We start from the raw sequence: 15,258 nt of genomic DNA on the forward strand, positions 1-15,258 counted from the left end.
CAACCAATATAATATTGTAAAAAAAAAAAAAATAATAATCAGCCTCCAATAAGAAATTAAAAATAAATAAAGAAAAAAAAGAAAAAAAGAAAGGGACTTCCCTGTTGATTCAGTGGTTATGAATAACTACAGTTATAGTTCAGTTCAGTTCAGTCACTCAGTCGTGTCTGACTCTTTGCGACCCCGTGAATCACAGCACGCCAGGCCTCCCTGACCATCACCAAATCCCGGAGTTCACTCAAACCCATCTCCATCGAGTCGGTGATGCCATCCAGCCATCTCATTCTCTGTCGTCCCCGTCTCCTCCTGCCCCAATCCCTCCCAGCATCAGAGTTTTTTCCAATGAGTCAACTCTTCCAATGAGGTGGCCAGAGTATTGGAGTTTCAGCTTCAGCGTCAGTCCTTCCAATGAACACCCAGGACTGATCTCCTTTAGAATGGACTGGTTGGATCTCCTTGCAGTCCAAGGGACTCTCAAGAGTCTTCTCCAGCACCACAGTTCAAAAGCATCAGTTCTTCGGCGATCAGCTTTCTTCACCATCCAACTCTCACATCTATGCATGACCACTGGAAAAACCATAGCCTTGACTAGACAGACCTTGGTTGGCAAAGTAATGTCTCTGCTTTTTAATATGCTGTCTAGGTTGGTCATAACTTTCCTTCCAAGGAGTAAGCGTCTTTTAATTTCATGGCTGCAATCACCATCTGCAGTGATTTTGGAGCCTAAAATAATAAAGTCTGACACTGTTTCCCCATCTATTTCCCATGAAGTGATGGGACCAAATGCCACAATCTTAGTTTTCTGAATGTTGAGCTTTAAGCCAACTTTTTTCACTCTCCTCTTTCACTTTCATCAAGAGGCTTTTGAGTTCCTCCTCACTTTCTGCCATAAGGGTGGTGTCATCTGCATATCTGAGGTTATTGATATTTCTCCTGGCAATCTTGACTCCAGCTTGTGCTTCTTCAGCCCAGTGTTCCTCATGATGTACTCTGTATATAAGTTAAATAAGCAGAGTGACAATATGCAGCCTTGACATACTCCTTTTCCTATTTGGAATCAGCCTGTTGTTCCATGTCCAGTTCTAACTTCCCTACCTGCATATAGGTTTCTCAAGAGGCAGGTCAGGTGGTCTGGTATTCCCATCTCTTTCAGAATTTTCCACAGTTTATTGTGAACCACACAGTCAAAGGCTTTGGCATAGTCAATAAAGCAGAAATAGATGTTTTTCTGGAACTCTCTTGCTTTTTCCATGATCCAGCGGATGTTGGCAATTTGATCTCTGGTGCCTCTGCCTTTTCTAAAACCTGCTTGAACATCTGGAAGTTCACGGTTCACATATTGCTGAAGCCTGGCTTGGAGAATTTTGAGCATGACTTTACTAGTGTGTGAGATGAGTGCAATTGTGAGGTAGTTTGAGCATTCTTTGGCATTGCCTTTCTTTGGGATTGGAATGAAAACTGACCTTTTCCAGTCCTGTGGCCACTGCTGAGTTTTCCAAATTTGCTGGCATATTGAGTACAGCACTTTCACAGCATCATCTTTCAAGATTTGAAATAGCTCAACTGGAATTCCATCACCTCCACTAGCTTGGTTCGTAGTGATGCTTTTTAAGGCCCACTTGACTTCACATTCCAGGATGTCTGGCTCTAGGTGAGTGATCACACCATCGTGATTATCTGGGTCGTGAAGATCTTTATTGTACAGTTCTTCTGTGTATTCTTGCCACCTCTTCCTAATATCTTCTGCTTCTGTTAGGTCCATACCATTTCTGTCTTTTATCGAGCCCATCTTTGCATGAAATGCTCCCTTCGTATCTCTAATTTTCTTGAAGAGATCTCTAGTCTTTCCTATTCTATTGTTTTCCTCTATTTCTTTGCATTGATTGTTTAGGAAGGCTTTCTTATCTCTCCTTGCTAGTTATAACTAATCCTCGTTGGCTATAACTATGGTTTTTTTCCTATTAAGAACAGTCAGAGGGTAGTCCTGAGTCAGGGAATCTCTGATTCAGACACTAAAACAGAGAGAAGCTCTTTATTTCAGGGGATGCAGGTTCGATACCTGGTCAGGGAACAAAGGTTCCACATACCTCTGAGCAACTAAGCCCTTGCGCCAAAACTAGAGAAGTCGTCCACTGACATGAAAGATCTGCATGATGCAATGAAGATCCAATCTGTTGCAACTTAAGACCCAACATGACCAAACAGATAAATGCTTTTTTTAAAAGAAAGGAGTAGAGACGACATCCATTGCATCAATCAGTAGATCCAGGATGGACGATTGAGAGTGTAGAATAAGGAAGCCATTTCTTTTTCCAGCCCAACTTCAAGGACTTTCGAATAAACAAACAATTGTGTTTAGGCACATGTAAGATATTTTTTATACACTGCTGTATTCTTAATATAAGAGGACTTGGCATATGGGAGATGCTCAACAAATATGTGTTAAATGAATAAAATCTGCCCCCCAAAAGAAAAACACTGAATTCTCCAGGCAATGAGCTCCCCATCAAAGGATTTTTGAAGAGAATAAGGTTCTGAACATGAACCCCTGCCCTTGGTGACAGGTTATATATCAGCTAAGCAAACTTTACTGAACACTCTCTAGACACTTGGTAATGCACTAAACACTTTACAACTATTATTTCATTTAACCCATACCACAGTTGCATGTGTTAGGAACTATAAATATCCCATTTTATGTAAGTAAAACTGAGGTTTGCAGAAGTTAAGGCATTTGTCCAAGACTACATAAATGTTAAGTGGCAAGACAGATTAAAAGCTCAGATTTTTGTTGATATTATGCTATATTGCCTGTTGCATCAGATAATTGCCAGGTCTCCTTTCAGTAATGAGATCTGACATATTCTATTTCTAATCTAATATCTTTATTGAAGATTAATACCATGAACATGGAAGATGTTCTTCCCAAACAAGCAGCAGTTTCCATGGAAGTTGTATCTAAGAATGCTTAGCATCATGGCATTTACTTGTTCAAAGAATTTTCTTAGCATTACAAGATAAAATTCAAAACCCTTAGCATGGCACTTAATGTATTTCAGAATTCTATGTCATGTCTTACTTTTCCACACCAGCATCCTTCTTCTGTATATTACATCCTTTTCTCTACCACCTTGCTTTCAATCATGTTCTAGCTCTATAGTGAACATCCATTGGTCTGTCCTTCAGTCTGTCCAGCCATCCATTCATCCACTTACCTACTATAAGTCAAGACTGTTATTATTTCTGGGAATAATACTCTACCCTCACCTACCTTAGAAAGTGAAAGTGTTAGCAGCTCAGTCATGTCTGACCCTTTGGCACCCCATGGACGATAGCCCACCAGGCTCCCTGTCCATGGAATCCTTCAGGCAAGAATACTGGAGGGGGTAGCCATTCCCTTTTCCAGGGGATCTTCCTGACTCAGGAGTCAAACCCAGGTCTCCTGCATTGCAGGCAGGTTCTTTACTGTCTGAGCTACACAGTCTCACAAAAGGGAACAAATAAGTAAACCTATGTAACCCTGTCATTACAGGATACATTTCACGCTCTTTTTACTTCCATGAAGCCACACCTAAGTATTCTGGCCCCTCTTCATCTCTTGTCTTTCACTCTCACAGCACTATGGCCCATCTCGTCACTGAGATATACATGTCTCATTTTAAATGAGGTTAACTTCACTCTGTATAATAGGCTCCAATTTCATCCACCTCATTAGAACTGATTCAAATGCATTCTTTTTGATGGCTGATCAATACAGTATCCGTTCCATTCCGTTCCATTGCTCAGTCGTGTCCAACTCTTTGCGACCCCGTGGACTGTAGCCTACCAGGTTTCTCTGTCCATGGGATTCTCCAGGCAAGAATACTGGAGTGGGTTACCGTTTCCTTCTCCAGGGGTCAATACAGTATACTAACACATATATATGGAATTTAGAAAGATGGTAACCTTAACCCTGTATACGAGACTGCAAAAGAGACATAGGTATATAGAACAGTCTTTGGGACTCTGTGGGAGAGGGTGAAGGTGGGATGATTGGGGAGAACGGCATTGTAGCATGTATATTATCATATGTGAAATGAATCACCAGCCCAGGTTCGACGCATGATACAGGATGCTTGGGGCTGGTGCATGGGCATGACATGGAGGGAGGATATGGGGAAGAGGGAGGTGGGAGGGGGGTTCAAGAAAGGGAACACATGTACACCCGGGGCGGACTCGTGTCAATGTATGGCAAAACCAACCAATATATTAACATAAGGTAATTTGCCTCCAATAAAATAAAGAAAAGAAAAATAAAATAAATGAGGTTAAGTTCTAAAGTCAAAGGTGTCACAGAGACTGACTACAGTTTCCCAACACTCTCCTATCACAGTAAGCTTGCCCCACTGCCCCGAACGTTGGAATGGATGATTAAAATGCCAGAGAAGAAGTCAGCTTAGCTCAGAGCCAAGATGTAGAGAAAAATGCATATCGAGCTGAACACTACTATCATAGCACACTCACAGTCACACTGAAGATGCTCACAGTATTCAAGGCAGGAGGGAATCCAGACTGACTTAGAGCACAGCAGAAGTATATTGTACCCTCAACTGTGACACTGGGGCCCATGTTCATAGAGTAAATAGTACAGATAATCTCCTGGGCTGTCTAATTTTTTCTCTCTTTCACATAAATGCACATAGAAGGCAGCTGACTTACCCTGTGTCATCACTGAACTCTTTCAAATAGGCAATTGAACTAGGGGTTCCTAAAGCACATGAATTTTATCTAGTTCCATGCAGTTTGTTCCTTGTTGAACCAGATCATCTCATCCAATCCTTGGTGTACAGAATCCTCCATTATTTGGTTCCTATCTCCCTCTAACAACACATTTTTTCCCATTTCTTACTATACTTTCTACACTCTAACTCAACTAGTTCATTTTCCAAAAGAAGACAGGATACTCCACACTTTTTGGTTCTGCTTATGATGTCTTTTCCTGTGTTTTCTGACAGATGTTTATCCTTAATACTTATTTCAAATGTTGCATCTTCACTGTTAGGTTGATTGGATTAATGCCTCTGTTCTTCATCCCTTCCTGGATCCCTGGCCGATGCACGTAAAGTTTCAGTGTTCTACTCTAACTCAGTATTTGCAAAATTACCTGGATAGTCTGCAACATATGAGCCAGTCAGTTGAGCCTAGCCCAGATCAACTGAACCCATACTCACTGTGTATACTATTGGTGTTATATTGTTATTATGTAGTATTACTGTAGTAATAGCTAACTGATATGTTTTCTATAAAAAACTTCCCTGACCCTCCCAAGGAAGTGATCTCTCCACATTTTTGCAACCTCTGAAACTTGTACCTTTCTCTGTTATAAAATGTAATACATTCTACTATTATAAACATTTAATGAGTGGATAGGTAGTATAATCATTTTTAGGTTTAGTTTTCCTTCTAAGACTGACCTTCTTGAGAACAGGAGCATCTTTGTGAAGGAGTTCAGGTGATACACTCAAAACAGTTTGGGCATACCTATTAGTACAGCCATTATGGAATACTGCATGGTGGTTCCTCAAAAAATTAAAAATTGAAGTGCCATATGATCCAGAAATCCTACTCCTCAGTATACACCCAAAGGAAACGAAAACAGGATCTCAAACAGATACCTGCACTCCTATGTAGACTGCAGTATTACTCACAATGGCCAAGATATGGAAACAACCCAAATGCCTATCAAAAGAAGAATGGGTACAGAAGATGTGAGACATATATATATAATGTATATGTGTATATGGTAGATATATATCTGTGCAAATGTGATAGATAACAAATGTTAAAGAGATATGAATGTAATATATTATAAATGTGATATATGTGTGTGTATATATAAAGATATATATATATATGTATATGGAATATTATTTAGCCTTGGAAAAGAAGGCCATCTTGCCATTTGCAATATGGATGAACCTCAAGGGCATTATGCTAAATAAGTCAGAGGAAAGACAAATACTATGTGATATCACTTATACGTGGAATCTTAAAAAAATAAAATATCTGAACTTGTAAAAGCAGAAAGCGGAATGGTGGTTACCAGAGACTGAGGAGTGGGGAAACTGGAGATGTTAAGAGTACAAACTTGCAACATAAATTCTGGAGACTCAATGCACAACATAGGGATTATAGTAGAAAAAAAAAAAAAGCTGTATTATAAACTTAAACTTGCTGAGAGACTAGAATTTTAACTGTTTTCAAAAGAAATGATAATTATGTAAAGTGATAAAGGTGTTAGCTAGTGTTAGTTAATGCTACCACAGTAACAATATTGTGAAATGTGTGTATTGAACCAATATATTGTGCATTTCAAACTTACACAGTTGTACATATCCATTATATCTCAGCTTAAAAAAAATAGTTTGGGAACACATGGGTTAGAATCGTGGCTCTCTGCAAGTGGCAAATTTTCTGAGCCCAAGTATCTCTAGCTATAAAATGAAAACAGAGCCAGCAACTTTGCAGCCTTCTTGAGAAGAGGACGTGAGAACCTCGGTATAAAGTGGTCAGCTCAACGCAAGACACATCAGGGGGCGCAATGCATAGACTGACACTTCCATGGCAAAAGTACTACAGTGAGTGCACAAAGCCAGAAAGTCCCTTGTCCCATTGCCGATCCCTAATATCATACTAGCTGCCCACAGCACTCTGTAGCCTCTAATCCGATTTATTACTAGGAGGCTGATGTTTCAATTTACTGAGCCCAACTGTACCGTAAATAAAAGGCCCTCAGAGACCCATCTTTGCAACTTAACATCAGTACGGTTGTTAAATGCAGTTTATTTAATCTCTCATTTAATCGAAAGTTGCAATTGGTTGCAGTTTGTTATCTCTTCTTCCCCCAACTCTTCTGAGAAATACAGATACCTGACCTGTGCTTATTGCCTGCTTTGGTGCAGGCTAAGCAGCCTCGTTGATGGGCTGCATTGTTGAATAATTAAGAAATGGGTACTCACCTCGCTGGAGGCAGGTTGCCTTCTTTCACAGCTTCTGCAAGAGCAGGGTAAAAAAAAAAAGACATGTTAGTGGCAGTCTGTTTAAGTGAACTGTTTGTACAATGACCTGACCCCCTCCCACCACCAGAGAAAATGTAAAGGGGCAGTTCACCTGTAGGGCCCCAACCCGCCCTACCCCAGCACCCAGGAACTGTCAGGAACTGAAAGCAGCCTTCACACATACTTTATGGTGCTTATTTATGGCTGCAGTCTCTTTATACTAGACTTTGACTTCCTTGGGCCCCGAAACTCCTATGGGATTTATCTCTTAATCTCTTGTTTCTTTAAATTTTTTTTTAAAACTTTCCACTCTGAGGTAATTGTAGGTTTACATGCAATAGTAAGAAATAATACAGAGGGACCCCATATACTCTTTACCCAGTTTCCTCAATGGTAAGAGACCTAGGTTGATGTTCTTGTTTTCCCTTTGCCTGTGGATGTCCACTAGCTCTAACAGCACTTGTGGTAACTAATCTCTTGTTTCTGTCAAAACTAATCTGTTTCTTTGTCCGGCAAAGAAGAGTGCAGCTGCTCGACACATGCTTGAGGTAACAGTAAGAGTGCCTTTACTGAGTGCTTACTGTTGTGCTGGGCGCTTTCAGTCTTCCCAGGCCTCATCTCATTTCTCCTTACAATCATCCTACAAGAGGAGTGTTACTATCATCCCCATTTTAAAGATAAGGACAATGAAGCTCAGTGGGTCCCACAACCAAACCTAAATAGCCAGTGATGAGGGATCTGAGATTTAATAAAATTTAATAAAATGGGGAGTCCATTTTATTCCCAAAAACATAGTTCTCTGTTCTCTAACAACTTTTTTGTCTTTCAGAGAGATGGTTTGAGGCCTGAATTATTTAATGTTTATAAAAATCAAACTTCACCCTCTTCAATATGGAGATAGCCATATTATCAAAGTATACTTAGAAGAGCTCGATTTCTTATTACAGAATTTCCTTTTAGGATATGACTTAAGGTAACTTTTAGCAGTGGTTCTCAAAATATGACCCCCAGACCAGCAACATCAGTGTCTCCCAGTGAACTTGCTAAAAATGCAAATTCTCAAACGCTCCAAACCCAGACCGGACTTCCCCAATGGCTCAGCGGGTAAAGAAGCCACCTGGAATGCAGGAGACAAAGGTGATGAAGGTTTGATCCCTGGGTCAGGAAGATCCCCCGGAGGAGGAAATGGCAACCCACTCCAGTATTCATGCCAGAGAAATCCCATGGACAGAGTCTGACAGGCTACAGTCCAAAGAGTTGCAGAGTCAAACATGACTGAGCGACTAAGCACAAATCCAGACCAACTGACTCAGAACTCTGGGTTTGGGCTGAGAAAGCTGTATTTTAACAAGTCCTCCAGTTGATTTCTGATGCATGCTAATGTTTGAGAACCACTGAGTTAAAGAAATTTCACCCTGAGGTTGCCCATAGCAGTCAAATGAGCAATCAGTAAGCTAAGAAGAAACGAATGAAGAATTAGCTATTTTAGTGTACTGTTCACTGGTGCTCATGGCCACAATAAGAAAAATGCTAGCACCGCACTACACATCACCCCAAAGAGTATGTTCACCTCGTGTTTCATTAGAGCAAATGTAAGCAAAGGTGTTTACAGTGTCAGTGGGATCAGGCTATGGTCGGTGGAAGCGGGTGAGAAGGTTCCCTTACATAGCAGAGGAAAACACATAAGAGCACAGAAAGAAGGCTGCCAACCAAGGATGCTGCAGTTTATGGAAGGGAGGACTAGTGGGGGCAGGGGTGGGGGCCCTTCAATTCATTCCTGAACGCAATCACAGTGGCCCAGGGGACTCCCATCACTATCCCAGGTCAAGTTCACATTGAGTTTCCTCTCTCCGCTCCCTCCCCCTCTCCTACTCCACTTGGTTGTGTTGACAACACAGGCTTTGTAGGAAAACAAAGACTCCCTGCCTCCCTCTTCAGCTACTTTTCTTTTTCTTCCTCTTGGACAGATTCCCAGTGATCAAACGCGAAGCTCTCAGGGGAAGCAGGCTGGCCCAGGAGCGATAAGGGGCCAATTCCCACAGATTTGTCATTTCACGGGCAAACTGCCACAGCCTCTATATGAGAATAAGCAGTGATGGATGTCCAGCCCCACAGAAAAGCAGTTTGGCACTGTCCCCTGGGAGCTGATGCAGTGGGGAGAGGTGACAGGGAGATGGGGCATGGGAGCCATGACTCCCCTTGGCTGGCTGTGCATTGGCCCTGTGTGTTTTCTTACCTTCCCCATCGGGCTTGGAAAGACCAGCTGTTTGCCTCTGGAAGGCCTGGAGGGTCACGAATGGGGGCCTTGGTGGCTTTGGGGGAGGAGGACCCAGGGACTCGACGGAAGGCAGTGGCTTGGTATTGGGGAGTTGCAGATGCCTGACATCTAGCTGTTCCTCTGGGCACAAAGAGTTCAAAATATAGGTTATTATTTCCATTTCATGGTTGGCCTCAGTCTCACTCCCCTCCCACCTATTCTCCACCCAGTAGCCAGAGTGTCCTGATCAACATGTGAACCCAAGCTTGCCACCATCCAGCTGCCCAGAGAATGAAACCCCATCTCCTCAGCTGCCATCCACTCACTCCATCCTCTGGTGTTAAAACACCACACAGCCTTAATCTGTACATTTTTTTCTTACCACACTTTACCATCCAGCTTCCCCAACCTTCAGTCCCAACATCTTTCACTCACACCACTGGCTTCTCAGTTTTCCAGATTTCATAAATATTTTTCGCAGGTTCTTTTTTTTCTCCTTTTTACATTTTATTCTATTTTTAATTCACTTTTTTATTTGAAGTATAGTTATTTTACAAAGTTGTGTTTGTACAGCATAGTGAGTCATACATTTGCGTGTGTGTGTGTGTGTGTATATGTGTATAAAGTTGTGTTGTTTCAGGTATACAGCTCAGTTTTTATATGTATATAAGATCCTTTTCTGATTCTTTTCTAGGTTATTACAAGTCCAGATTTGATTTCAAAAGCCTTAAATAGCTCTCAAATATCCAAGAATTTGCTCATGCCACCTGATGTGAAGAGCCTATCATTTGAAAAGACCCTGATGCTGGGAAAGATTGAGGGCAGGAGGAGAAGGGGACGACAGAGGATGAGCTGGTTGGATGGCATCACTGACTCAATGGACATGGGTTTGGGTGGACTCCAGAAGTTGGTGATAGACAGGGAGGCCTGGCGTGCTGTGGTTCATGGGGTTGCAAAGAGTCGGACACGACTGGAGCGACTGAACTGAACCGTTCACGCCATTCTTGTTCTGGTATGCTGTTCCCTTACTCCTCCCTTGGTGAACTTTGACTCATTCTGGAAGACCTTCCTCCAATGATACCTTTCCTGATTTCTACCAGAAAACCAGCTCATAATCAACCACTCGTTGTACAGTATCACCTAGCACCTTGTTACCACCTCTCCATCAGTGTTGTGACATATGAGCAGGGCTGGTCTATCTTCCCCTGAATGTCAGTTCCTAGAGGGAAGGGACTAGGCCCTAGCGATCTCCTCTCAGTGCCAAGCACAGGACTAGCATCAGCAGAAATGCACATGACAATGGCAGATGGACAATGACCATTCCCTGAAAGGATTCTTCAAGCACTCATGATGAGCAAATAATATGGGGGACACGAAGAGGAGTAACAACTGGTCTCTTGATTTCCAGGGCTCCAACATCTAGAACAGGTTTCAAGGCCGGCTTTGCGGTACCTGGGCACCTGTGGATTCTATATCCTGTAATTTTCCAGGACAGTCCCAATTTTATGTATTTTATTCTTCTGCACTGATGAGCTAACCAACAGATATTCCAACATTATATATAAATATTGCATATGCTTTTTACACTGAAAAAAGCACAAAATCTTATATTATTCAAGTGCTTTGACTTTTGGTTAACATAATACAGTGGCTGACCACATGGTAAAACTAAAGAAAGTTGGCTAGTGTTTTACAAAAACATCAGTGCAACCTTCTCAAAGCCCTGCTATCCTCTGCAGTCAAGGAGCAGGGGTCCTTCTAGCCCTACTAGCAGGGGTTACATAGTTAGGGCCAAAGTTTCTTTCTTCTAAGACTTGAAGTATAAGCTTCAAAGTCAGAGATTTTAGTCTTCATCAGATAATAGAGAAGACAGTAAAAGTGAATGATCAGTTACTTACTAACTGAGCTCCTAATTTTTATCAGGCACTGTGCTGAGCAATTTACATGGGTTATCCCATTTGATCCTCCCAACAGCTCTGTCAGGTAGGTTATCTAGTCCTTTCTTTCCTCCCATCTCTCCTTGCTCCCATTCATCCTTTCTTCCTACCTATCCCTTCATCAACAATAATTTACTATATTCCAAGCATTATTCTAGGGGCTGGAACTAGAGTTAAGGACAAGAAAAGATTGAGTTCTGCTCTCAAGAATTTTCATTCCAATAGGAGGAGGCTGATGATAAACATGCAAACAAATAAACAGATAAGAAAACCATAACAGGGCAGTGTTAGGGGACAAATAAGGATTTGGGGATTAACATGTACACATTACCATACATAACATAGATAACCAACAAGGACCTACTGAAAAGCACAGGGAATTAAACTCAGTATCTTGCATTAACCTGTACAGGAAAAGAATCTTAAAAAGAAGAGAAGCATATATATATATAACTGAATCATTTGCTGTATATCTGAAACTAATACAACATTGTAAATCAACTATAGTTCAATTTAAAAAAAGTAAAAAGAGAAAATCACAGCAATCTATTAATTCTATAAAGGAAGTGAAACAGGATGATATGAAAGAATGTGAATTCTTGGTGGTGAGGTAATGGACTTTAGATAGAGATCTTTGGCTAGAGAAGGCTTATCTGGGAAAGTGTCATTTGAACTTAGACCTAAAGGTAACAAAGGAAAGATCAAAGAAGAGTATTATATAGGAAGGGGGAACAAAAATCGTAAGGTCCTGAGTCATAATGAAGTCTGTTCACAAGACAGCAAGGAAATCCAGGATGTTGTCTATAGGCGAGTGAGCCAGGGAAAGACAGCAGGAAGTAAGTCAGAGACATAAGCAGGGACCAAAAGAAGCAGAGCTATGAAGTCAGGAGTAAGTAGTTTAGATGCTATTCTGAGTGAAGGAGAAACCAAATAGGATTGTAAGCAAGAGAGCAAGCGAGCCAGCCAGCCAGCCAGTCATTTATTCAAAAAGTACTTTCTTGAGAACTCATTGAAACTGGCCTTATTCTTTTAGGTTCTGGGGATACAATGGTGAAGAACACAGGTTGTATTCTCACTTAACTTATACTTTACTGAGGTAAACAAATACATAACAAACTAGATAGGGGTAAGTGAGAGAAAACTAAAGCAGTGTAAGAAAAAGACTGCTGGAGGTGGGTGGCTATTTCAGATAGAGGGATCCACAAGGTCCACACACAGCAGGTGGTACTGAGCAGAGACCTTGATAAAGTGAAGGAGTGAGATGTCAAAGTCCCATAGGAAAAGTGTTCCAGACAGACAGAGCAGCAAGTACAAAGGCCCTGGGGTGGAACTAGCTTGGTCTATCTAAGGAATAGAAAGGAGGTCAATGTGGTAAGAGAAGAGAGAGTACAAGATGTTGGCAAGGAGCAAACTGTATAAGCCACAGTAAGACAGCTAAAGTTGAAATGAGCAGAGGGGCTGATATGATTGGATCAATGCTTCAGAGCATCACTGTACCTGTGAGGAGGAGCATAGAATACAAGAGGGCAAGAGTGTGAAAGCAGGGAGGCCAGCCGGACCTTGCAGTGGTCCAAGCAAGAGATGATCCATAGTGGTATAGACTTGAGCAGAAGGCAAAAATGGAAGAAAGTCAGGAGATTCAGAACATATTTTGGATGCAGAACCAGGAGCTTGCTGCCAACAATGATTAGTTACAAACAAAGAGGCAGGGGGGTGGGGTGGGTGAGAGGAATACAGCATGATTCCTAGATTTTTGGCCTGAGCAAATAGGAGGGTGGTTGTGCTACTTTCTAAGACAAGGAAGACTGGCAATGGATTGATTGATAGGAAAGGAAACCAGGCTTTGTGAAGTTAAGCAGACTGCTCTAGTTCAGGCATCTTGCAAGAAGCAGAACTAAAGGATTCAAATCCGGGTTTGTCCCACCTGTCTCTCTGTATAATTCCAGGAGATTAATCACTTAATCCAAACCTGAAATTATAATCTAGCAGATGGGCTTAGATTATCTGTGGGACAAACACTGCCCAGGCCACATATGAGACCACCCATGCCAGTAAGCTCTAACTTAGAAAAATACAGTGATCCCTCCCCCTAGGCCCGTGGGAATTTGATTTCTCACCTGGGGTCTGGCTGGTGAGCTCATTGTCATAGACAGGGTGACAGATGCTCCCTGTCAGGCTCCCCTCAGGACTGGAGTTTGCTCCGCTGTCCCTGCTACATTGAGAAAGTCCAATGATGGGATCTTCAGAGATGGCACACAATCTTCCTTGGGAAGGTAGGGACTGGGCTTCTTTTATTTCTTTTATTTCCATCTTTTCCCTGGGCTCCTCTGGAGTCAGCTTGATACTTTTCTGCTCTTTTAGATGGAAGGCCCTGCTTCCACAACTGGCAGGGAGAAAGACGGATGGTGTCTCACTTTTCTGAGATAAAACCTCCCAGCTCCAGAGCTTGTTTCTGAAGCTATCATTCACTGTGACTTTCCTCTTATTGGCTATCTCACCATTTGACTGATACACATCTAACAGCAGAGAAGCCTTCTGTGGATTTACTGCAGAACCAGGAAAACTTGGAGGTTCCAGGTAATTAGAACATTTCTGAGTCTCACTCTTCTGAGTCACCCTCACTTCCTGGGGTTTAAGAGGCTGGGGATCACCATCAGCACAGTTGGGTGGGTGCTGACTGTGCCTGGATGAGGGGGGTTTCCCACTGGCCAAAGTCTTTGTGGACTGTCTGCTTCCAAAGTCTCCCTTTTGAGAAACACCTGCTGGGAATTTAATAGGTCCTGAAAGAGATGATGCACCAAGATTTTGAAATTTGGCTCGAAGTTCCTTGAAGTTTCTTAATCCTTCCTAGAGCATAAAAGAAAAGAAAAAAGCAGCACCATTAGCTGACTTCACTGTGCTTGATAAGAGGCTCTAGGTACTGATACAATGCCATTGCTCATCTATAGTACCAGTAATGTTATTGTCTATGTGAGGCAGAGTGAAAACTGTGTGCTCTTTGAAACACTGCAGGTGTGCTTGATTTCTTCACAACATACAAAGAATGCTTATCAAGTATATAGCACTAACAATTACTAATAAACCCCTTGATATAAACTTTTGGTGACTCTCTGTTGCCTGTCCAAATAAACCCCTTCGTGTGGCATTTAAGAACAAAAGTTGCGGAATTACGATCTCAGTCACAGATCAACATGTATGTGTGTGCTTAGTAACTCAGTTGTGTCTGACTCTGCGACCTCATGGACTGTAGCCCTCCAGGCTCTTCTGCCCATGGGATTTTCCTGACAAAAATACTGGAGTAGATTGCCATTTTCTCCTCCAGGGGATCTTCTCAACCCAGGGATTGAACCCACATCTCTGGCATCTCCTGCACTGGCAGATGGATTCTTTACCACCACTTAACCCTGATGCTGGGAGAGATTGAAGGTGGGAGGAGAAGGGGAAAACAGAGGATGAGATGGTTGGATGGCATCACCAAATCAATGGACATGAGTTTGAGTAACTCTGGGAATTGGTGATGGACAGGGACACCTGGTGTGCTGCAGTCCATGGGGTCTCAAAGAGTTGGACACGACTGAGCAACTGAACTGAACTGAAGCCAAAAGGATAACTGACAAGTTTCTAGAAACTTTGTACTCTCTGCCACCCTGACTCTGCTTGTGTGTTCCTGCTCCCCCAATGCATCCCTGCATTTACTTACCAACTGCTTTCTTGCAACAATAACGCCCACCTTCTCCACAAGATTTGCCCTGTGGCTGACAAGTAGGCTAACTCCTTCCCTGGCTCCATGTTGTCTGGCTATTGAGCTTAACATCATAGGGTGGAGACAAGAGCAATCTTTGGAACCTGACAGGTACGTGTTCCATTTCTGACTCTACTCTTTATCATCTAGGCAAATACTTTGGGAAACTTGGTATCATCAGTGCAGTCTCATCATAAAAAATTACTTGTAAGCGGTAGAAGGATGAGGGCTGCCATATGTAAAGGGTCCATCACAGTGTCTGGCACATAGTAAATAAAAACTACT

At 42.1% G+C, this 15,258-nt stretch overlaps 1 protein-coding gene across 1 annotated transcript in view; it reads right to left on the minus strand.

The window, feature by feature from the left end:
* Positions 1 to 15,258, minus strand: part of FYB2 (FYN binding protein 2) — a 133,352-nt gene that overhangs the window by 67,226 nt on the left and 50,868 nt on the right. Inside the window, exons 2-4 of the mRNA XM_088834996.1 lie at positions 13,349 to 14,078; positions 9,274 to 9,435; positions 6,999 to 7,032 (exon numbers count right to left, since the gene is read on the minus strand). Of these exons, the coding sequence (XP_088691122.1) occupies positions 6,999 to 7,032; positions 9,274 to 9,435; positions 13,349 to 14,078 (926 nt within the window). The remainder of the gene's footprint in view (positions 1 to 6,998; positions 7,033 to 9,273; positions 9,436 to 13,348; positions 14,079 to 15,258) is intronic.

Source organism: Moschus berezovskii, chromosome 4 (assembly GCF_049115385.1).
Source record: "Moschus berezovskii isolate FMDL1 chromosome 4, NW_MosBer_1.0, whole genome shotgun sequence".
In the NCBI taxonomy this organism is placed as follows: Eukaryota; Metazoa; Chordata; class Mammalia; order Artiodactyla; family Moschidae; genus Moschus; species Moschus berezovskii.